Source organism: Mixophyes fleayi, chromosome 8 (assembly GCF_038048845.1).
Source record: "Mixophyes fleayi isolate aMixFle1 chromosome 8, aMixFle1.hap1, whole genome shotgun sequence".
NCBI lineage: Eukaryota > Metazoa > Chordata > Amphibia > Anura > Limnodynastidae > Mixophyes > Mixophyes fleayi.
The window spans coordinates 128,895,788-128,919,604 of NC_134409.1; the positions used below are offsets into that span (position 1 = coordinate 128,895,788).

General features: G+C 43.1%; 1 protein-coding gene across 2 annotated transcripts in view; it reads right to left on the minus strand.

Annotated features, from left to right (window-relative positions):
• Window positions 1-1,475: 1,475 nt before the first annotated feature.
• The window catches only part of LHFPL4 (LHFPL tetraspan subfamily member 4), a 95,170-nt gene continuing 72,828 nt past the window's right edge, over window positions 1,476-23,817 (minus strand). Inside the window, exons 2-5 of one of the 2 annotated variants that reach the window (XM_075183489.1) lie at window positions 10,015-10,251; window positions 5,914-5,930; window positions 4,840-4,977; window positions 1,476-2,737 (exon numbers count right to left, since the gene is read on the minus strand). In XM_075183489.1, the coding sequence (XP_075039590.1) occupies window positions 2,729-2,737; window positions 4,840-4,977; window positions 5,914-5,930; window positions 10,015-10,251 (401 nt within the window). In that variant the 3' untranslated portion in view covers window positions 1,476-2,728. The remainder of the gene's footprint in view (window positions 2,738-4,839; window positions 4,978-5,913; window positions 5,931-10,014; window positions 10,252-23,817) is intronic. The other variant, XM_075183490.1, reaches the window with a different exon arrangement.

Consider the following 23,817-nt stretch of genomic DNA (forward strand, 5'->3'; position numbering starts at 1 on the left):
TGACATGTATATCGTTGTGGAGTGAGATGAGAATGACAGGTTTATTATGTGCTTTGCTTATTAAAACACGTTACACTTGTTGAAAAAAAAAAAAAAAAAAGATATAATAGGATTTACTAATTTGCCGATTGATATAGGGGTAGATTGATTAAAACTTCTATAAAGGAAAAGTGGAGGTGTTGCCCATAGCAACCAATTAGATTCTAGCTATCATGTTCTAGAATGTATTAGATAGATGATAGAATCTGGTTGCTATGGGCAACACCTGCACTTTTCCTTTTTAGAATTTTTAGTACATTTACCCATTAGTCTGGTTTTTTTTGGGCATCCAAGGAAAAGCTCACTTGTGCTCTTTGGATTAATAAATCTGCATGTACCCTGTCGTTAACATGTCGGAGTAACTTTTTTGAAAGTGGGGAACAAAAGACGCTAAAGTTCTGGGTATGACGACCAACTTGTGTAACTTAAATGTTTGAAGCTCAGAGGTGGTAAAGATCAGGAAACTTTCATTCATGTATTTCTAGTTCCTCAGCCTCCATGATTCACCCAGAGAGCTCACCAGTGGAGGAGAATAGATCATTTTGGGGCTTATTGAATAACATGTTACAGTGTGTACACATGTGCTGTAACCCACGTTGTAGACCACGTTCTCACCTACTCTCCTGGACACAATATCTCTCCATGTCTGACTGCCCAGCAATAACTGACTGCAGCAGGATTGTAGGGTGGAGTCTCCTGCAGTCACTGTAGCTGGTCTATTGACAGTGAGATGAGGAATGGAGACAAGTGACAGAGGGGAAGTGTCCTACAGTGACCATAAACTGTAGGATTTGGCCTAAAAACAACCATTTTAGAAAAAAATATTGTATCTGTCTCGGCTTTTAAAGGGGGGGGGGGGTTGTAACACGTGACATGGACTGCATGTGTGGTAGTGGATTGCGTAATATGTGAGAGGGATCTCTGCCATGTGAGGCAGAGGAAGTGTAATGTGTGATAGGGATCTGTGGTTTTGAGGCAGGGGGTGTGTAACGTGTGAGAGGGATCTCTGCCATATGAGGCAGGGGGTGTGTAACGTGTGATAGAGATCTCTGCCGTATGAGGCAGGGAGAGTGTAATGTGTGATAAGAATCTGTGCGCTGCAATGTGGGGGGTGTGCAATGTGTGAGAGGGATCTGTGCGGTGTGAAGCAGGGGGTGTGTAACGTGTGATGAGGATCTCTGCTGTCTGAGGCAGGGGGTGTGTAACGTGTGAGAGGGATCTCTGTCGTATGAAGCAGGGGGTGTGTAACGTGTGAGAGGGATCTCTGCCGTATGAAGCAGGGGGTGTGTAGCGTGTGAGAGGGATCTCTGCCGTATGATAGGGATCTGTGCGGTGTGATGCTGGGGGTGTGAAACGTGTGATAGGGAGATTTCACTATGGGGCAGCAATCCCAAGTCCCCCACTGATGGCGCATAGCACTATGTCAGCACACAATGTATTTTTGAAGGCATCTTTTTAATAAATATTATGTTTTTGTTTTCTCATAAGGCTTTCAGATATAATTCTAGATTGGTTGACTGTCGTTTAAGCCGATTCACTGCCTATCATAGAGCCGACTGTTCCATTTTAGTAATAAAAAGTCCAATTTAACACAGTTACCCCAACATGTCTACATATGAAGCCTCCTATGTGTATTCTTCCATTTCCCCCCCTCTTTTTTTTTTTTTTAACCAAGACTTTTGCTTATATATTGTTCTCTGTCATTAAAACTTTACATTATAAGTATGGGGTTGCACTGCTCTGCAGATTGTCAGCAACTCATAAAGAAGTGAGAATAGCGATGATGCAATTCAATAAATGTACACTTTCTATAACAATTCATGCTGCCGCTTCTAACCTCCACCTGCGTTTCCAGTTGTAGACCACCACCGCCCCCCCCCCCCTCCGCCGTCTTCCACATGGATCAACAGACGCAGCATTCAGCATTTCAGTCTATAAGTAACAATAAGTCGAAACTGGCTTTTTGTTTTACCCTGTTGCGAGAAGTTCTTTGTGACCAATGTACATGTACAAATAACAAATAAATAGTTTTTGTGGCCCTGTACAAAAGGCGTTCGCTGAAATCAGGCCCAAGCGCACAGTGTAGCCAAACGTCAGCCAATCCATTATATATATAATATAATGCGCACACAAAGTTCGCAGAAAGTATTCCTCCCCCCCCTCCCCCAATTTAAATTAAAAATCCTCCTCGTTTTTGGGAGCGGATGTAACATCCAGGAAGGTTGATTTTCAGAGGTATAAATGCTTTGATTTCTTTTTTATTATTATTATAAAATTGCAACGCATTTCATGAATAGTCCTCAGCAGTCTCTTGCGGTTTTAATTAATTATAATGACAAATAAAAGGATGTGAAGCTCTTGTTCGTAGCATTGTTTCCAATGACCTTTGAGTACATCCGTGGTTGCAGTGGAGTAGAAGGAGCAGGTGCGATGCCAATGTTGGTACTCCCAGGACAAAGGGGTCTTAACTGTAGATAGGGCAGTGCAAGCACCGACTGGGTGGAGGAAGAATTCTCTTCAAGGCTGAGATGCAGAACCAGATTTTGCTGGCGGGGGCTCAAGGCAGTGTGGCAGCGGAGAGCAATACAAGAATAAGGTTAACGATACCAATGGGGCGGGAGGGCGGTCAGCCTGGAGACATTCCAGCGTTTGGTGAGGGTATCACGTGCCCCCTCGGGTTTCAGCTACTTTATATCCTCTGTTAAAAAAAAATTAAAGCAATTAGTTTGCATCCCTTTTAAATAAATATATTTTGCTATGCTTAAGAATGTATACAAACTCGTACATCATACGTTACTGATGTTACCTGTAAACTGCCTCATATATATTTCTCACATCAATCTCTAGGTATAAAATACACTATTGTTTGCTCTCAGATGCTTCAAGAACATGCTTGAGTGCTGCTCTATATTCATATCTGTAAACTGCCTCCTATATATATTTCTCACTTACATCAATCTCTAGGTATAAAATACACCATTGTTTGATCTCAGATGCCTCAAGAACATGCTTGAGTGCTGCTCTATATTCATATACAACAGATGTATCAAGTTGACTAGGGCAGTACTTGGTGAACGCAGACACTTGAGTCTTACAGCCAATCAGGAGATTACTCTTTATGACATGCACCAGCTATGCCAGTCACTGACTATTGTACAAATACACAACATCAGCCCCTAGGTGAGGTTGCCACGTCACTCTCTCCCCTCTTCTTTTGAGAGCAGAGGGAGGGGGGGGGGGGAGCACACTAGACTAGAGTGACATTGCGATGCCCCTACCCACATTTTGCTATGGTGGCTGGCGATACACCACGCCATTTAGAGATGACATTCAGGATCTTTGAACGTCCCACAGGCCTGGTGAAAATTTCTGAGTTGATGACGGCTGCAATTTTGCATGGGCCCTTTATGTCTTTATATTCCAGCTGGATTTCTCTCTTATTACACCCACCTACATCACAGAGCAGAATGAACTGATTCTATGGGGCATATTCAATTGACGGCGGGATCGCCGAAAATCCCGCACTCCAAAAATATTACCGTTAATACGGTAATATCTCGCTGGATTTCAGCTCGCAGCTCCCTGAAATCCAGCGAGTAAATTACCGTATTAACAGTTTTGACGCGTAGGATTACCGTATTAACGGTAATATTTTTCGAGCGCGGGATTTTCGGCGATCCCGCCGTCAATTGAATACCCCCCTATATTCAAAGACTATAAATTCCGGGAATACAAGGAATATGGTGCTTACAAATACTTTAAAGAATGGCCATTCCGTGAAATGTTGGGAAAAAAAGTTTGAACTTTGCATCGCTGGAACATCTGCCGCTAAATGTGATTCGTGCGATATGCCGACATCTTAGCTAGTGACCAGTTTACAATGCAGAGAGCATTCCAGGGACCTCAATACAACACAGGGAGCATCTTACGGACTGACATGCAATAAGGGGAACATTCTAATTGCAAACACAAGTGATACAGAGAGCATCTTGGGAACCGGTATACAACACAGAGAGCATCTTAATGACTGATCTACAAATCGGAGACAATTCTAATGACAAATAAACAACACAGAGATCTATATACCATACACTGAGCATTTAACTGAAATGCAGAGAACACTCCATTGAATGATGCAATGCAGACAGCCTCTGATGCATTTTAGTGCAGAGCTGCTGAAAGTTTTTGTTGCCTCTCTTAATATCCATCCCTATGTGTACGTTATACCGTTTAACTTGTGTTTATATTTGTGTCAGGTCTACTGAGCTTTGTGTCCAGCGAAGAGAGCACAACAGAAGCTGTGTTATATTCAACGGCAACAAAAACAAACAACTCTGTCTGATGATACAAAAACAGGTCTGAAAAGCCCAGAAGAGCGCTAGAAAAATAAAGTGAACCGAAGGTGGAAATAACACATAACTGTCCTGCTTTGACAATGTAATTATTTGTAGGGAGTGAGTAATATATTTATTATCTTTGGGCTCCTGCTGAGAAGGAATCTGTTGGGGAGCCTTGAAGATGTCATTTTCATTTTACAACACAGAACGTCTGCTTTTCTGGGTGTCTGCATTATGTGCATGAAAATATTTCAAAGAAAGTACGTTCAATGTCCCACAAACGTAACATGACATCTTCAGATCTTATGGTGTAAAATAAATAAATAAAACACATCACAGCTGTATGTCATAGATGCCTATAGGGCTGTTTCCAAGACAAACTGTCATATTAATTTAATACACTAAAATAGTACTAAGAAGCAGGGTGCTACGGCTGTATCTGGCCACAAAGGGGCACTCTTACTTCAGTTGCCATTTTATAGAAATCCTCCTTTCTGCCATAAAGCATATCATTTTCTGCTCTCTGTATATTTCTTGATACAGTCACAATAGGTACATCTGTGTTCTTCTGTCTTTGAACATACGGTGTTCTATGTCTTTGCTATAAAAAAAGGATTACATTACAAATTCACAAAAATGACAGGTTTATTCCACATTTAGGGCATACTTGCCGACTTTCAAACGTGGGTGTTACCGGACGGGGCTATGCAAATCACAGTATTGGAGGGTGGGGCCAAATGCCGCAATTCATTTTTGATCTAATTCTGCCCACTTCACTAGGAATTGGGCAGATGCTGGAGGCTGCCCTACTCTCCTGGGAGTCCAGGAGACCTACCCTGAATCCGGGAGTCTCCCGGACATTCCAGGAGAGTTGGCAAGTATGATTTAGGGGCATATTTAATTGAGCCGGCTACGCATTTAAAGCGTCAATACGATACCGCTGCATTGTGGATTTCCCGAAACGGAAATCCGCGGTGTTGCAGTGACGTGCTGACATTAGCCGCGTGTGGCTGCGATGTCCGGGCTTAATTGAATATGCCCCTTAGAGAATTGTGGACGGTACATTGAAAATGTTGCTCATATGACCGTTTTGGGGAATGTGGAAGGGGCCCTAAGAAGTTGCTGTACTGGGGCCCTAAATTCCTCTTGGCGTCTCTGGCTACACTTGGTGTCCTATGAAAGTATAGAGTGTAATGGAATTGTATTATCATGATACACAATGGTCAGGTCACGTTGGGTTGGTGTAATAATCTGTGTAAGCATAAAGCTATGTGCACCCTACATATACACTTTCAATTTTATAATAGCGCCTGGTCAGAAGTCTGCAAATTATTTTGCAGTGTTAAAAGTATTTATATATGCAATCTGATTGCAGTACAATTCATTCAGATGTTTTGCCTATACGTGCTTAAGGATTATCTCCATGTGATCACAATGCAGCCAGGCAGTGATCACTTCTTACATGTGTGGGTTTAATCATTCTGACCTCTCTTCTCTAATCACCAGATAGACAAAGTAAAACTCTAAATTCACTTACCACAGTTCCAACAAAATCTGCAATACAAGAAAGGACACAGGTGTAAATGAGAAGTTGCCACATTAAACATTAACTAAACGTAGATCCAATAAGATACAAATACATTTTGTTATTTGCAAATATACATATTTACCCTGGCAGAATGAGTTAGAGAAGTGTGTGTGCAAATAAAAACTACCGGTATTTTAATGATTACAGAAAAAAATTCATTCTAATATTGTGTGTGTTGGAACAATGGACCGAAGCGCCACTGATCTGTGATTCTGCTGCCGCTGAAGGACAGCAAAGTGCAAAATAAGTGAACCCTGGCTGCTTCCATGTTGTACTGATGACCTGGAGCTTCGGGGTAGTTACTGCTATGAGCGACTCTCAGATGTACAAATGTGATTCGTATCAGTGACTATTCCTGGAAACTCCAAATAATCAGCTGCTAAGTTGCCCCCCTGAAAGCTGGTCCCTTTGGATGAGCGGATATGGAACATTGGCTTGGAAATGTGGGTAAACCTGTACAATGTGACTGGTGATGTGTCTGTGCAATAAGGCTAAACCTGTGCTATCTGGGTGGGACTGTGCTATGTGGGTGGGACTGTGCAATGTGGGTGGGACTGTGCAATGTGGGTGAGACTGTGCTATGTGGGTGAGACTGTGCTATGTGGATGAGACTGTGCTATGTGGGTGGGACTGTGCAATGTGGGCGGGACTGTGCAATGTGGACGGGACTGTGCAATGTGGGTGGGACTGTGCAATGTGGACGGGACTGTGCAATGTGGCTGGGACTGTGCAATGTGGCTGGGACTGTGCTAAGTAGGTGGGACTGTGCAATGTGGGTGGGACTGTGCAATGTGGGTGGGTCTGTGCTATGTAGGTGGGACTGTGCAATGTGGCAGGGACTGTGCAGTGTGGACGGGACTGTGCAATGTGGACGGGACTGTACAGTGTGGACGGGACTGTGCAATGTGGCAGGGACTGTACAATGTGGCAGGGGCTGCTACATGAAAACAAGGAGCCTTCACACACAATACATACATTGCAGCAAACCTCTGAGTGTGCACATCCAATCACAGAGAACATGCTACATACATATTAACATGGTGGAGTATCTGGAAATACATATATAGGTAAACGTTGGCCACTGGGAATGCCAATCAAGACTCAAGTCACCCTTAAGAGTTTCCAGCAATATAGTGCTGGTTCCTGAGGTGTTTATGTGCTGCATATGTGGGGTGTAGAAACCAAGTGAGTAAGGGTCATTTTCCTTAAGTAAACATAACATAATCCATATATAAATGTCTACCATCCTAAAAACATAGGTCTAATAAGAAGCCAATAAGAGCCCCAAAATTTATTTTATTTTGACACCTCACTAAATATCTGCAGATCTTCAGGAGGCTCTGTTCAAGTAAAAACTTTCCTGCAGAAACTCTGTTCATACCAGTTCATTTATACTTAACCCAAAAGATAGAACTGAATGTAATGATGAGTGCACTGAGCCCTCACACAGAGGCGGCCATTTGTGGGCTGAATGAGAATGCAGCCTATCAATTCACTAGGACAGTGATGTCACCAGTTCCTAGTAAATGGATAGGCTGCATTCTCAGTTATGTCACTGATTCCTAGTGACCTCATAGGCTGCATTCTCAGTGATGTCACTGGTTGCTAGTGAATGGATAGGCTGCATTCTCAGTGATGTCACTGGTTCCTAGTGACTGGATAGGCTGCATTCTCAGTGATGTCACTGGTTCCTAGTGAATGGATAGGCTGCATTCTCAGTGATGTCACTGGTTCCTAGTGAATGGATAGGCTGCAGTCTCAGTGATGTCACTGGTTCCTAGTGACTGGATAGGCTGCATTCTCAGTGATGTCACCAGTTCCTAGTGAATGGATAGGCTGCATTCTCAGTGATGTCACTGGTTGCTAGTGAATGGATAGGCTGCAGTCTCAGGGATGTCACTGGTTCCTAGTGACTGGATAGGCTGCATTCTCAGTGATGTCACTGGTTCCTAGTGACTGGATAGGCTGCATTCTTAGTGATGTCACCAGTTCCTAGTGAATGGATAGGCTGCATTCTCAGTGATGTCACTGGTTGCTAGTGAATGGATAGGCTGCAGTCTCAGGGATGTCACTGGTTCCTAGTGAGTGGATAGGCTGCATTCTCAGTGATGTCACTGGTTCCTAGTGACCTGATAGGCTGCATTCTCAGTGATGTCACTGGTTGCTAGTGAATGGATAGGGTGCAATCTCAGTGATGTCACTGGTTCCTAGTGAAGGGATAGGCTGCATTCTCAGTGATGTCACTGGTTCCTAGTGAATGGATAGGCTGCATTCTCAGTGATGTCACTGGTTCCTAGTGAAGGGATAGGCTGCATTCTCAGTGATGTCACCAGTTCCTAGTTTATGGATAGGCTGCATTCTCAGTGATGTCACTGGTTCCTAGTGACTGGATAGGCTGCATTCTCAGTGATGTCACTGGTTGCTAGTGAATGGATAGGGTGCAATCTCAGTGATGTCACTGGTTCCTAGTGAAGGGATAGGCTGCATTCTCAGTGATGTCACTGGTTCCTAGTGAAGGGATAGGCTGCATTCTCAGTGATGTCACCAGTTCCTAGTGAATGGATAGGCTGCATTCTCAGTGATGTCACCAGTTCCTAGTTTATGGATAGGCTGCATTCTCAGTGATGTCACTGGTTGCTTGTGAATGGATAAGCTGCATTCTCAGTGATGTCACTGGTTGCTAGTGAATGGATAGGGTGCAATCTCAGTGATGTCACTGGTTCCTAGTGAATGGATAGGCTGCATTCTCAGTGATGTCACTGGTTCCTAGTGAAGGGATAAGCTGCATTCTCAGTGATGTCACTGGTTCCTAGTGAATGGATAGGCTGCATTCTCAGTGATGTCACCGGTTCCTAGTGAATGGATAGGCTGCATTCTCAGTGATGTCACCGGTTCCTAGTGAATGGATAGGCTGCATTCTCAGTGATGTCACCAGTTCCTAGTGAATGGATAGGCTGCATTCTCAGTGATGTCACTGGCTCCTAGTGACTGGATAGGCTGCATTCTCTGTGATGTCACTGGTTCCTAGTGACCTGATAGGCTGCATTCTTAGTGATGTCACTGATTCCTAGTGAATGGATAGGCTGCAGTCTCAGTGATTCCACTGGTTCCTAGTGAATGGATAGGCTGCATTCTCAGTGATGTCACCAGTTCCTAGTGAATGGATAGGCTGCACTCTCAGTGATGTCACTGGTTCCTAGTGAATGGATAGGCTGCACTCTCAGTGATGTCACTGGTTCCTAGTGACCTGATAGGCTGCATTCTCTGTGATGTCACTGGTTCCTAGTGAAGGGATAGGCTGCATTCTCAGTGATGTCACTGGTTCCTAGTAAATGGATAGGCTGCATTCTCAGTGATGTCACTGGTTCCTAGTGAAGGGATAGGCTGCATTCTCAGTGATGTCACTGGTTCCTAGTGAAAGGATAGGCTGCATTCTCAGTGATGTCACTGGTTCCTAGTGAATGGATAGGCTGCATTCTCAGTGATGTCACTGGTTCCTAGTGAATGGATAGGCTGCATTTTCAGTGATGTCACTGGTTCCTAGTGAATGGATAGGCTGCATTTTCAGTGATGTCACTGGTTCCTAGTGAAGGGATAGGCTGCATTCTCAGTGATGTCACTGGTTCCTAGTGAAGGGATAGGCTGCATTCTCAGTGATGTCACTGGTTCCTAGTGAAAGGATAGGCTGCATTCTCAGTGATGTCACTGGTTCCTAGTGAATGGATAGGCTGCATTCTCAGTGATGTCACTGGTTCCTAGTGAATGGATAGGCTGCATTTTCAGTGATGTCACTGGTTCCTAGTGAATGGATAGGCTGCATTCTCAGTGATGTCACCGGTTCCTAGTGAATTGATTGGCTGCATTCTAATGAAAATTGGTTTAACACAAAATGGCCGCCTCCATTGTGTAGGGTATGGCTGCTCTTTAATGATCGCTTTAAGAAAACGAATGCACTATATGGTTTTGTAATATTTTCCTAAACAGTGTTCTTAGTTGTCCTTCGCTGTAGACCAGAGTGATGCTTTATACGGCATAATTATGATGTGTTACCTTTGTTGTCTGCTTTAAGGTCCTCAAGGAGCAGATCATTCTGTCTGTTACCCAGTACAAAGGCCAGGAAGGAGAGGATGAGGGCGTTCAAGATCCCGATGATGGCCAGGATGTAGGCCCAGCGGACGGAGCAATCTCCCAGGGAATATTTCCCAGTCTTGTCCCCACACATATCCCTGATCGTCTCTGCGTCCCATCCGTCTGGGAATATCATGCAAGCAAGCACCAGGCATACAGCTGCGGAGAAAGAAAATTATTATCATTATCATTTTATTATCAAGAGCCACAATGTTCTGCAGAGCTGTATAGTGGTGGGAAGGGGGGGGGGGTAAAGGGTAATACATTATATACAAATACAAAATGCATAAAAATAGTGCAAAGATGTAATAATATAACAAGCATAAAACAGAACAAACATGAAGCATTGAACAAAGAAAGGACGAAGAGAGAGCAGTTGAGAACACAGGAGGAAAGAGGTCCCTGCTCCTGAGAGCTTACAGTCTAGTGAGAGTCTATAAATAAAAAAGAAATTGTTATAAAACAGATCTTTGCATGTACTTTATCTTATATATAAAAATCATTGGTCTGTTCGCTTGTCCGGTTATGCATTCAGACACCCCTGCACCGATTGAGATGAAACCAATGCGAGGTGGTCCAGTTGGATCCTGGCTAGGTTTTTGGGGTGTTAGGGTCCCAGTTTAACCTCCCGTTGGTGTACACTGGCCAGAACTTTGACCCAGGGAGCCTGTTCTGAACCTTCCACTGGATGGATTTGGACGAAAACTTCACAGACTGGTAACATTAGATTCCAGAACACATACTAGGGGGGCTGAGGTCCCTGTCAGACCTCCCGTTGGTGTTACTCAGGGAGCCTGTTCTGGGCCTTTCACTGGATGGATTTGGATGACATTTAATCTAAAAACAAAAATGACACCAGGCAGCCACCTCATGGGTGTGTTGGAAGCTGCTAAGCTGCTAATTATTTTAAAATGTTGACAGTTACATCCAACTCACTGATAACTTAATAATTTGAAGATTTAAACCCGGGTACTTCAGCTAGTGTTATATATAAAGGGATGACGTTGAATATTTCGGTTGCAGATGTTTACCATACCTCACAAAATGTCTAACTAAATAAATAAAACAACAGGAAAATATTGGTCTTGCTCCTAATGGCCAACTACCCTCCCTTTATCCATGATCACGTCCTCAATCTGATACTCCACATCTCTTTTGCCGGAAGTAAAACAGGACAGTCTCCACCATTTCCGACAGTTCTGTTTATGATTATGATTATGATTATGTCTGGCACTGCATGATATGTATAAGCTGCTGCACTGTCATATTATACAGATGAAACTTAAATAAAAAGGAACTTTTTCAACTAAGCGTTTCTTGGAGGGCTGGTTTCTTAGTCTAGCTCTGGATCTGATTTATTCATAGCTGCTGAGCAGGGCCCTCTTAACAACATTATGGGCCCCCGGGCAAAGCAGTGCACCGAGGCCTCTATATATATATATATATATATATATATATATATATATATATCACCTTCTTTCCATCTTTCAGCCGTCAGCGTCCCTTTAAATATAAAAAAAACAAAACTTTAACTTACCTTTTAATCGGCCTATTCTCCTCTTCACTTTTCTTCAGTCACTGCTGCTGCCTGCTGAATGCTAGGTATTACCTTTTTTTTTTTTGGGCAGGATTTTTCTTTTCAGCGCTGCCTCGATGGGCCCCCTGGGCTGCAGTGCCCCCGGGCACCTGCCATTTGTGCCCAATGGGAGAGACGGCCCTGCTGCTGAGTTAGAGCGGTCTTTATATATTTTTTGATTTTCTTAGCCCACATTCAGCAAGGGATTACGCCATATGCCCAGCTCTGTCCCTGCAATCACTTCCATCTTTGCACATTATGACATGCGCTCAACCACATAAAAGTCTAATACATAGTCGCATGACATCACATAATAACATTTGTAGCTGCACGGAAAGAACTTTGCAGCTTCGTTATACAGTATGCTGACGCTCTATAAGCTAAAATAAAAAAAATAATCTCTATAATAATAACATAAGCTGCGTAACCTGGAACATGTGACCAGCTGAGTGGTCTGGAAACTGTGACAGTTATGTGCAGCCCTGCTGAGTGACCTGAAACATGTGACCTGCTGGGTAGTCTGGAAACTGTGACAGTTTTTTGCAGCCCTGCTGGGTGACCTGAAACATGTGACCTGCTGGGTGGTCTGGAAACTGTGACAGTTATTTGCAGCCACATATATCAGCGCGTTTTGCGGGGACTATACCCAGCAATGTAACATCGATACAGATGTACAACTGTTAATACGAAAAAAAACTAATTACATTGTTACTATTGAGAATAACTTTTACACTGTCACAAATTTCACATCAGGAAATGTTTTTATAAGTTGTAGCACAATGAAATTAATTTGTCTTGTAGCCCCTGCGCCGTCCTGTTATATAGAATATTGTCAGGGAGATAAAAAACTACTTTTTATGTCTTTATTATTATTGAGGTCTGCACAAGTTGGGTTACTTTGGAAACATAAAGAAAGTCCCAGTAGGGAAAAAATGTTTGTTCTCCAGAAAGTCTGTAAAGTGGTCGAGAGATTCCCTGGAGTTACTTTGTCATATCACATAGTTCTGTCTTCTATAGAAAAAAAAGAACCAGAGATTATTTTTAGCCTCTTAATGGGAATTATATGTACTCAGGACTAAATGCAAGTAACTTGTTAGGTGAATAACATATCTATTCAGAATCCTTTTCACACCGTGGAGCGGAGACCATGTCCTGGTGGAACAAAGATCAGGGGTGTCTTATATTATAACACTAAGAATAGGTTAGATCCTATTAAAACTATTATTTATAATCTGGGGAGGGTCTGGGCATAACAATAGTCAGTGGTCCAGGCCGTATGAGTTATGGTGTTAAGTGCCCCACTCCCAGCTTACCGCTAGAGTTGAGTAGCAATGGCCGACAACGTCTCTTATCAACGGCGGGCGCTGCAGGGGCATTAAACTCCCTAGAGGAGTAACAGTATGCTCCCAGGGTATGATTAAGGGTGCAGGGCGCTCTTGGTTAATATGCTCGTAGCACCCCCTCACCTACCAAGCCAAGCTAAAGTTAAAAACAAACTCATCCACACAGTGGCGGAACTAACATTGGTGTGGCAGGTGCCATGCACCGGGTCCCGTGGAGATAATGGGGCCCACTGCATGTCAGATACAGAGGATCAGGGGCCCCAGTTCCCTCCTCCCTGCACCGGGGCCCACAGGTCGCTAGTTCCGCCTCTGCGTCCACATATTAGTGACTATTATGTATTGATCGATCATACAGAAAGTATTTTGCTGACCCTTATACAATTTGGAAATCAACGCTGACCATTGCATTTCTGCAGTACTGCTCTGTGCAGAGTGGAAAGGAATGTAAGGCAAGAGGCCAGCAAACCATCCTTCCCTTGGCTATAAAGGGTCCGGTCCCAGTCACAGTTTGCCAACAGTTCTGTCTCTGGTTGCCGGACAGTTGCAATTAACTCACATTAGACAAGCACAGGACCGTTACTTGTCATAATATGACCATTACATGTGACTAAAATCCAATTCTCCTATAGCTCAATAAGTCATACTACACAGCCCAAGTCATTAGTAAATAAGATTAATGACAGTTGTATCCGGCACACAGATGATAAATAGTGATATCATGCAGAACGTTAAGAATTGCACCAAGCAGACATAACAACAGAAGTTATACTGTGGACATGATCACCCCTACAGTATATAAACAGAATCCACAATTTTAAATCCCTTGCAGCTATAGCAAGAAGATGATTCTAAACTGCACAACAAATCATCATTGGCATCAAGACATTTATTAATGCAATAAATGCCGTTTCTGTATGTCTTAAGGTGATTTAGCGGGTGGATCAAAATATTGCTTATTTGTTTAAACTTTCTTTGCTGGAATAGCATAACAAACATACAGGATGTATAGTATGACAAACATAAATACGTTCCTTGCTTGATCAACTAGTACACAACAAAATATTGCTTTGATGTTAGATATACTGATATTTGGCATTATCCAATCACGCACCCAACTTATAGAAACGAGTGCCCGGGGGTTTGACTTACAACTGACTGGCAGGACAGATATGGATCACATCGTATGTGAGCACTTGGTGGGATATATTGTCCAGAATACACTGTAAGAACTGTCTTGTGTTTTTAATTTGAAGATTGCATTCCTCATCACTCACCCACGACAGTATGGAGCACAGCGTATCAAATGAATATAATATCAGAAAGTGATGTTAAGAACATGAGACACCAATACGTGAATGTAGATCGGATACAAAATAGCAATCTGCATTCTAGAGAACAGCCGCTGTCAGTGCATTTATTTACAATTAGCAAAAGCAAATCAAATATTCACCTCTTATTAAACCCAACCCCCCCCCCCCCACAAGTGTTTATATACTTAGACCCCGGTCTGACACTATAATTCTACAAGTAATAAGTATTAAACTAATGTTTTTCTCATTGTGTAGAGTTGTGAATTTATTACACTCAATTCCTAAGTCCCATTTACCTGGGCACATGTTGATGAGTTGTCAGCAAAAATATATCCTAAACTATGTTTTTTTAAATTATCAGCGCGTGGGGGGAGTTGGACATTAAAACCATTAAGGACAGGAAGCTCAGGAAACACTACATCTGGCACATTTGGAGGTATTACCGCTGAAAGTTCACAGCCAGGCACTGTGTCCCTGGGCACTACTGTAACTCTGCAGCGCCGAACCACTTCACCCTCGTTGGGGTCTATTCCTGACCCTTTGGGGTATATTTAAGAAATAACGGTAGTGCACTATCGTGCACTTACCGTGTAAATTAGTCCACGATGTCTCCTACTCAAATTTATTAAAAGTGCATCGATATCTGCTGCTTTGCACTCCTTATCGTTTTTGCGAGCAGTCACCATACAACAGTTTGATGACTGCTCTGGCCGCAATCTAACAAGTCACGAAAAAATCTTTTGTGTTTTGCTGAAGCTGGCGTACATTATCAGAATTGAAGAAATCCAATGCTGTCAGCTCTGCTCCGAAGAGCAGAAATGGACAGCGCATGTGTGGAGGGATCACATGATCTCTCCCTGTCACTCACACCTCTCTCTCTGCAACTATCGTTGCAGAGACAGAGCAGGGATCTTTGTGTTCTTGGAACTGCACATGCGCAATTGAAGAATGAAAAGAACGAGGAGAAGACCCGGAGAAAGCGCTTCCGAAGAGGGGGATAAGTATGATTTTTTTACATCACAGAAACAGCAGTTTTTCAGAACTGCTGTTTCTGTGCAGGGCTGTACATAAATGTGAGAAATAGTTCAATCCTTATCATTGCGATAAGGATTGAAAACTCCTTTTCACTTTATGTGAATATTGATAAATGTGCCCCTTAGTAACGTACTGAGCTAGCAAAATTGTTCAGCAGGAACAGTGGCTGCGATAGGAGCTTGTCCCGGCAATCGCTAAACACTTCAGAGCTTGATAAATTGGTCCATACCGCAGCCCCCGTTCAGAATTGAGAGGACTGCGCTATACTGCGACAGTCTAATGCAAGAGGTACGTTAAATAGCCAGGATACTAAAATATGCCTAAACCTATGCGGAAACATCCGTGGCTTGATAAAGAGGACTCATAGTTCACGTCTTTGCGCCACCAGAAAAAGGAAAATCAAGTAGAAAGCTTGCAGAGGTCGGCTGCTGAGACTCGGTTCAGCAGCCTATTAGGAACATTTTAAAGGGAAAAATGCAGGAAGCCGAGTGACCCAGCCCAAGGTAGCCGTTCGTAGGGCAAATGCCCCCCCCCAGCGCAGCCAGCGCCTGGTGTCTTGTCAAATGGAGGCACTGACTTATTTGAGTCACATAACTCTGCAATAAAGTGCATTCATTAGGGGAATAGGTACAGAGAGCTAGAGAGGTTGAAAGTAGAGATGCTCAGGCTCGGTTCCACGAGAACCGAACATATCCGAACTTAGCAGATCTGAACTCGGTACTTTCGCGCACCCTTGAATTTGAAAACGCGGCAAAACGTCATCGTTACGTCGTCGTATCTCGTGAGTTTTCGACTACATTTTAAGAATCAACATAACGGTGGGTGGGAGGGAGGGCGGTCCCAAGGACAATTCCATCTTGCACCATTTTTCTTTTCTGCCACTGCTGTGTCCCAATGTGTCCTAGATGTGCTAGGAACTGCCGTGTGTTTGTGGCATTGCTCTGTCGCTTACCATCCAGCCAGGTCGCTGCAGTATTTGTCCTAAAGTGTATGAAAATAATATTGTGATCTGTGCGGTGGTCAAAATTGACTGCAAATGACTTGAAATTAGCATATTAGCATATTTTAGGATTTTTTTCTAAAAAATACAAAACCAAAACACACGGGGGCGGTTTTACCAAAACCAAAGAGCAAAGTCAATCCAGATCCAAAACCAAAACCAATTCATGGGGGTCAGTGAGCATCTCTAGTTAAAAGTAACTCTCCGGATGGCCCGATGTTCACGGGCTGTCTGCATTATGTGACCTTGTGTGGCACAAGGGAATTGGTGCGGTGGGCAAAGAGCCACTGCCAACCTCCCCTGTTCGCCTCTGCCTATAATTATATTCTAAATAGAGGCTTAGACTTCCAATTTGCACAGTGCCATGATACAATATTGATAAGTGAGTCTTGAAGTGTTTTATTCCCCTCACCCAGAGGACCTCAGCGTAAGCCCTTCCGTGCAGAAGAGGCCTGTCAGGCAGTCATACATCTTGCTCTACATATAAAAAAAAGGCCAGGATGCCTCTTAATATCGCAGGTTTAGTTAAAGCTTCATTCCTCCTCTGCAAATTAGCAGCAGCAGCCAACATTAGGTTTAATGAAAAGCGCTCTCCCCAGCCACCCACCAGCACTTGCAAATACTTTCAATTTTAAGATTCGCTGCCTCCTAGACAGAATCTATTTGCCTTCAATATATCTCTCTTAACTTTGGGCTCCTTTGGGGCCCGGCTTCTCTAATGTGCTTGAGAATTAAGTGTTTATTGGTTGTGAAAGAAAAAGTTAGATTTTGTGGCACTCGACACACACACACACACACACACACACCTACCTGTCTTTCTGTAGCAAGTACTTTATATATATTCAATTAACGTTACTTGTCAATAGTATAGTCATTATACATGGAAATGGTTTTTTTTTTTTGCTAGAAAAACATTTATAAATGTGTTCCTAATGTCTACTGTACATTACAGACATATTACAGTCGCTCCTGAGTGCAAACACATGTTATAGCATGCACACTTGACCGTCATGACTAGTATTTGGGACTTAGACTAGCCCTGTAGCTGGAGCAAGAGATATGGCAGCAAACTCCCATACTTCTGTGTGTGCTGGACCTTTACGTGGACGTGGCTGCAGGTGACCATCCTTACTGTACACTGTCTATGTGCATCCGCCCGTTCCCTCCCCGATGTAATAAGAGTCATTTGTGCTTGAACCTGGCATGGATGTGGCTACATTCTGTTGCATATCATCCGGTTCTACGCAGAGTGACATTTGCGATCGATATGCACAAAACTGGCAGATACGCTCAATGGCCCAAAGTGTTAGAAAATAATAATAATAATAATGTCTCCATATTGTAAAGTGGAAGGAAGCATCTACGAAATGATAATTCCCATGCTTGTGCATAAGCGGCAGTCTGTGCCAGCCTGTGTACGTCGCTATCTAGAGTCTAAGTAGCCTAACGGTAAACGTGCAACTATGGCAATTGTTACTCGTCCCCCACTTATTTAATTAGCCCTGTAGAATGATATACAAGGACATGAGCCCATGGTATTAATCACTTGTATAAACTAGCAAGTCTGGTAAAATTGCCAGCCTACTGGAAAAGAGATTCATATATTCATATATTTAGAGGGAGGAATGGCCCAAAGCAATCTCATAGAACATCTACAACGTGATTGGTGGGATATAGATTTCTTAAACTCGTCTAGCTAACAACAATATATATAATGTCACAAAGAGTCATCCTCACACTGGATGGTTGTTATGACCAATTTTTGTAACAATGGAAGCAGCCTTATAATAAGCGACTAAGTAGTAGCTGCTAGGTGCATGTAAATACTACAGGAAATTCACTGTTGGAAATATAGTCATCATCACCATTTATTTATATAGCACCATTAATTCCGCAGCGCTATACAGAGAACTCGCATTAGTCCCTGCCGTAGTGGAGCTTACAGTCTAAATTCCCTAACAAACACACACACACACACACACTCACACGGACAGACTAGGGTCAATTTGTTAGCAGCCAATTAACCTACTGGTACATTTTTGGAGTGTGGGAGGAAACCAGAGCACCCGGAGGAAACCCACGCAAACATGGGTAGAACATACAAACTCCTCACAGATAAGGCCATGGTCTGGAATTGAACTCCTGACCCAGTGCTGTAAGGCAGAAGTGCTAACCACTGAGCCACCGTGCTGCCAGCCTTAATCAGCTGTAGTAACGACAGTAAAAATAAACAGTTTGAAATAAAATAATAATTCTAGCCCCTATAGTGGTCAGAGTGCCAGCTGACCACTATGCTGTAGTGTCATAACACACACACACACACACACACACACACACACACACACACACACACACACACACACACACACACACACACACACACACACCACAGTTCTTGTCCTCTCCTGAGCTCCTATCTGGCAGGATCCAGTCCTCAGGGGACAGATCACCTCTCCATCCCCTATTGGTCTTAAATCTCAGCATCACACTGAGGAGCTCTGCTCTGAGACCGCCCCTGAGCAGCAGGTGGGTGTGGCCACATGCCTTTTCAATGCTGCTGGGGAAGATCCCATACTCCAGGGCATGAACAGGTTACAAACTAGCGACCACCTATCTTGTAACTGTCACAATGCATAATCGTATATTTTATGGTAAGAAATGATACTGCAAATTATTTTTGGAGTCCTCTGTTCATCTTTAATATCTGCCTCTATTTATATTCCGGATTAACAATGACAACAACGTTCATATGCATCTTCTATCTTGTTCTCTAACCGGCTATTCTACCTTTTAGTTCTGGATTTGCAATGTCGACTAAAAATACTGGGGTCATTTATCAAAGCCTGCAAAGTGATGCTCTGTTTACAGCTGGCAACTCTCGGCTGGTGCCTGATTAATGATTCCTGTAAATTCCTCGCTTCGAACATCCACACACATCCACTCGCATCCACACACGGTCAAACAAATTTGTCTTACTCATTTTGGACTTAGTAATTCCAATTGCCCAGCCTTCTGCTCTCCTGGGAATTTTTAGTAATTGCTTGTGGTCATATGCTCCGAGCCTCCACTTCAGGAGATCAATGAGGACTGCTCAAAAGTTTGTGTCCGAGAAAAACAGCCCGTTTTTGGTGATTGTAAGACTTACCTGTGTCACTGGGCTGTATCCGGGGAATGTTAATGTGGACAATATCATGGGAGTTTATGCTCTATTAATATAATCCTTTCATATACATTAGTGACCAAACTTGTTTCCATATCTGATTCGGTTACACCCAGATTAATATGTTTTTAGGATACTACGCTGCTAAAATCCTAATGCCAATACTGCCTCCAATCACCTGTCTCTCCAACTCAAGCTGATCTCAAAAATGACTCTCTTTATCCACACACACTGGGAGAGTTCGCACCCACAGCTCGTTGAACATTGCACAATTCTTTGACAATTCATTTAGGATTACCTACATCCCTCTTGTTCTACAGGGCAGGCACATGTTAAATGACTATGTCCCAAAGCTATTGGATGTGACTCCATATCTGCAAATACAGATTGCTGTTGGTAGATTTCTCAATGTTGCATTAATACCCTATTTCCTGGAAATTTAAAATGTAGTATTAACCAATAACAACTAATATAAGATTATTCGAATAATCCTGACAGGAGTATTACTTAATACACCTGAAATGGTGGAAACTTGTCGATTCATTTTGCGGACTGAAAAATATAGGTATTCACAAGAATGCAGCTTCCGGTTAATCCGAATTTCAGTCCCTCTTAAATTTCAGTCAAGCCCATTGAATCAGGCACCATTATACATCTTGGGGTCACCCGTAACCTTATAGCCTCATGCCCAAATCCTCTTTATGGTGACTACAAGACAAAGTCCTTTGTGGTGGCTAGTATGCAAAGCATAGGCCAAATTGGTGATACCTGTACTAAACTGAGCAGTTCTGTTGGCTAGTATATAAAGCAGCATCCATGCTAGTGAATATTTTACAAAGCAGAACAGAGTCCAATGGCAGGTACACAAGGCAGTGCCAATTCTGGTGGCTAGTGAACAAAGCAGATTCTAATCTGAAGGTTAGTACATAAAGTAGCCCTATAATCTAGTGGCTAGTGTTTAGAACAGAGCTCTAATCTAGCGGCTAGTGTTTAAAGCAGGCCTTTAATCTGATGGCTAGTGTTTAAAGCAGATCTCTAATCTGGTGGCTAGTGTTTAAAGCAGATCTCTAATCTGGTGGCTAGTGTTTAAAGCAGGCCTTTAATCTGATGGCTAGTGTTTAAAGCAGATCTCTAATCTGGTGGCTAGTGTTTAAAGCAGGCCTCTAATCTGGCGGCTAGTGTTTAAAGCAGGCCTCTAATCTGATGGCTAGTGTTTAAAGCAGATCTCTAATCTGGTGGCTAGTGTTTAAAGCAGATCTCTAATATAGTGGCTAGTGTTTAGAACAGAGCTCTAATCTGGTGGCTAGTGTTTAAAGCAGGCCTTTAATCTGATGGCTAGTGTTTAAAGCAGATCTCTAATCTGGTGGCTAGTGTTTAAAGCAGGCCTCTAATCTAGCGGCTAGTGTTTAAAGCAGGCCTCTAATCTGGTGGCTAGTGTTTAAAGCAGGCCTCTAATCTGGTGGCTAGTGTTTAAAACAGATGTTGATGTTAGCCATTTTTAATGCCCATGAATATGACTTTAGTAATAGTTATATGCCAGCAGTAGTGTACACCAGTTAGTTACCCCTCCACCTACTTCTATGTGCTCCCTCTGTCACTGCACCTTACCCTCCTCTTCCGATGGGCAACACGTGCAGAGTTGGTGCTGCCAGGCTGCTCTCAGGGACATAATGGTGCATGCGAGGTGCAGTAGAGCGGGGTGGGGGGGCTCAGTGGTATAAGCCTTGGGAACACCAGGACCCGCCAATCTCTCCAGCCTCTTTATCACCTCTGCTTGTGTGCACTTGATGGCAGCACTGAGTACCTCAGGTATCTCCCTGCTTCCTAGTGAATTCATTAGCTGCATTCATATCAATATTAGATAAGCCCAATGGCCTAGTGCTTAGCACTTCTGCCTCACAGCACTGGGGTCATGAGTTCGATTTCCATGGCCTTATCTGTGTGGAGTTTGTATGTTCTCCCTGTGTTTGCGTGGATTTCGTCCGGGTGCTCCGGTTTCCTCCCACATTCCAAAAACATGCTGGCAGGTTAATTTGCTGCTATCAAAATTGAACTTAGCCTGTCTGCGTGTGTGTGTGTTAGGGAATTTAGACTGTAAGCTCCAATGGGGCAGGGACTGATGCGAGTCAGTTCTCTGTACAGCGCTACGGAATTAGTGGCGCTATATAAATAACTGATGATGATGATGATGATGATAAAGCTCCATAGCTGACTGTACAGGCAAATGTTTCAGCATAATGTCCCTTCAGGCATGTCTGATTTAATCCACCGGTGATAGGGATCTAAGGAGACTGTCTCTGATTCGTAACATTTAACCTGCTTGATTAGTGCTTTTTCAGCACTGTCGAGAACCTGGATGGAATACTGATAAACTCTAGGCCGGTAAACAGATACACGGTATAGATAGGTTACTGAGAGTCATCTGCGACTGCCCTGGGACATCCGCTCTATCCAGCTCATTTACTCAGATGATCTGCACTGGTTTTTCAGTTATACACCTAGGTCCATTGGTCATTTGTTGTGAAGGAGCAGATATAAGTTTGGCTAGAAGAGGACAGAGACGAGCATGCATCAGAGGAGCAGACCATTAACCTGACTATTCCTTAAAGTAACTGTATTGGCAGAGGCTTAATGCAGATGGAGTGAGAATCCGCTCCAATCGTTCATTACTCTCCCTGAGACGAGAGATTTGATTGCTAACCATACAGAACAGGCCATTAGGGCTAAAGATGAATACACTGCAGGGACGTGAAACACAGCTAAACTCAAAGATATAGAAGGACTTAGTGTATTCTCTGTGTTCTACTTGGGTCTTTTAATCTGATAAGTGTTAGGAAATGATAGGACATTATAGAAAATGCAGCCGGAGTCCCAAAAAAAGGTCCAACTGTGCCAGAAACGTTATATATATTTGAAGAATGTTTTCACGTTTTTGGAGAAAATATTTTACTAATAAATTTAACATTAAAAAGACAGAGAAGACTTAAAAATTCAGAAAAGGCTTATTTGCATACCTGCAAACATTCCCAATTCAAAAAATGAGAACACGCTTTCCTGCACCAGTAATATTGCAGCAGTAGTAGTGATTCGTCTGCACCACTCACTCATCCACCTAATCGTGCCAATGATCCACCCAACTCTGCTCTCAATCTGCCTAGGCCGTATGTAATCCATAGGATATGCAGCTAATTGCATGCAATTAAAACGGTCTGTTCCAAAAAAATAAATATAAAAAAGTCTGTTGAGATGGTATGTTAGCTTGGGTGAACGTCCTAGTCTCTTATCAGTCTTGCCAGGTACCCATACGGAGAACCGCGCTCTGTGTGCTGTTAGCAGCGGAGACCAAACCTTGTTGCGATAGTCCCTGGCAAAAACCTTAGCCGCGTTAGTCTCCGCACCTCCATGGTGTATGGAGCTAAATCAGGCAGATTGTGAGACTCCTACCGTTTCGATGTGCCCCGTGATAATATTAGATAATATCGATGGATTGATGGATTGAAGAACCACATTGAAACAATTACGAGCAACTTTACCTGGTAATCACACATGCAGCAGCCAGCGTCTATAGATGATAAACAGCACATCCCTCGCTCATACATTATGGTCCTGTCAAGCAACATAGGATCTGGAATCAGTATGTGTATTCAGAGGGCGCACCGGCTGTCAGTATTGGGAAAGGTCACAGTGGAGATCCATTGATTGTTGTCATAACAGGTGATAGATGTATCACTTGCAAATTGTTTCCGGTGTGTGAGAATGAGATGTCTTCAGATGTCTGTGCCCTGACTATTATACATAATCAGTGAATTTATTACAGCTCATAGTTAGGCCTCGGGAGTCACTGACCTGCTAGATATAATTAACACGTAATTATCTTTGTTTTATATCTTCAGTAACCAGTGCTTCCGTTTTAGCCCATAAAGGTTGGAAAGTGACTCATTCCGGAGCTTGTATATCCCTTGCGAAAGTTATTTTTCATTGCAAAAATGTTTTTGCATGGTAGCCGTTGGGATTGTGCCATTGTCACTACCCCCCTGAAAGTGATCTTGTCCCCCTCTCCTAGACTGTGGGATTCGATAATGTGATAGGCTTTAAAATATGCCAGTGTCACTACCAGCCAGCGTGCCATGGCAACTGGGTGGCACCAAAGTAACTAACTGGCACAGTATACACACAGGTAATGACGGAAAATGAAGATGTGCCACCCAGAATTCAGGGTAGAGCTGGTAAAGTTATTTGTCCCCTCTAACTTGTATAGATAAAGCCACTCAGCAGTACTCGTCACTATTAAATACCTGTCT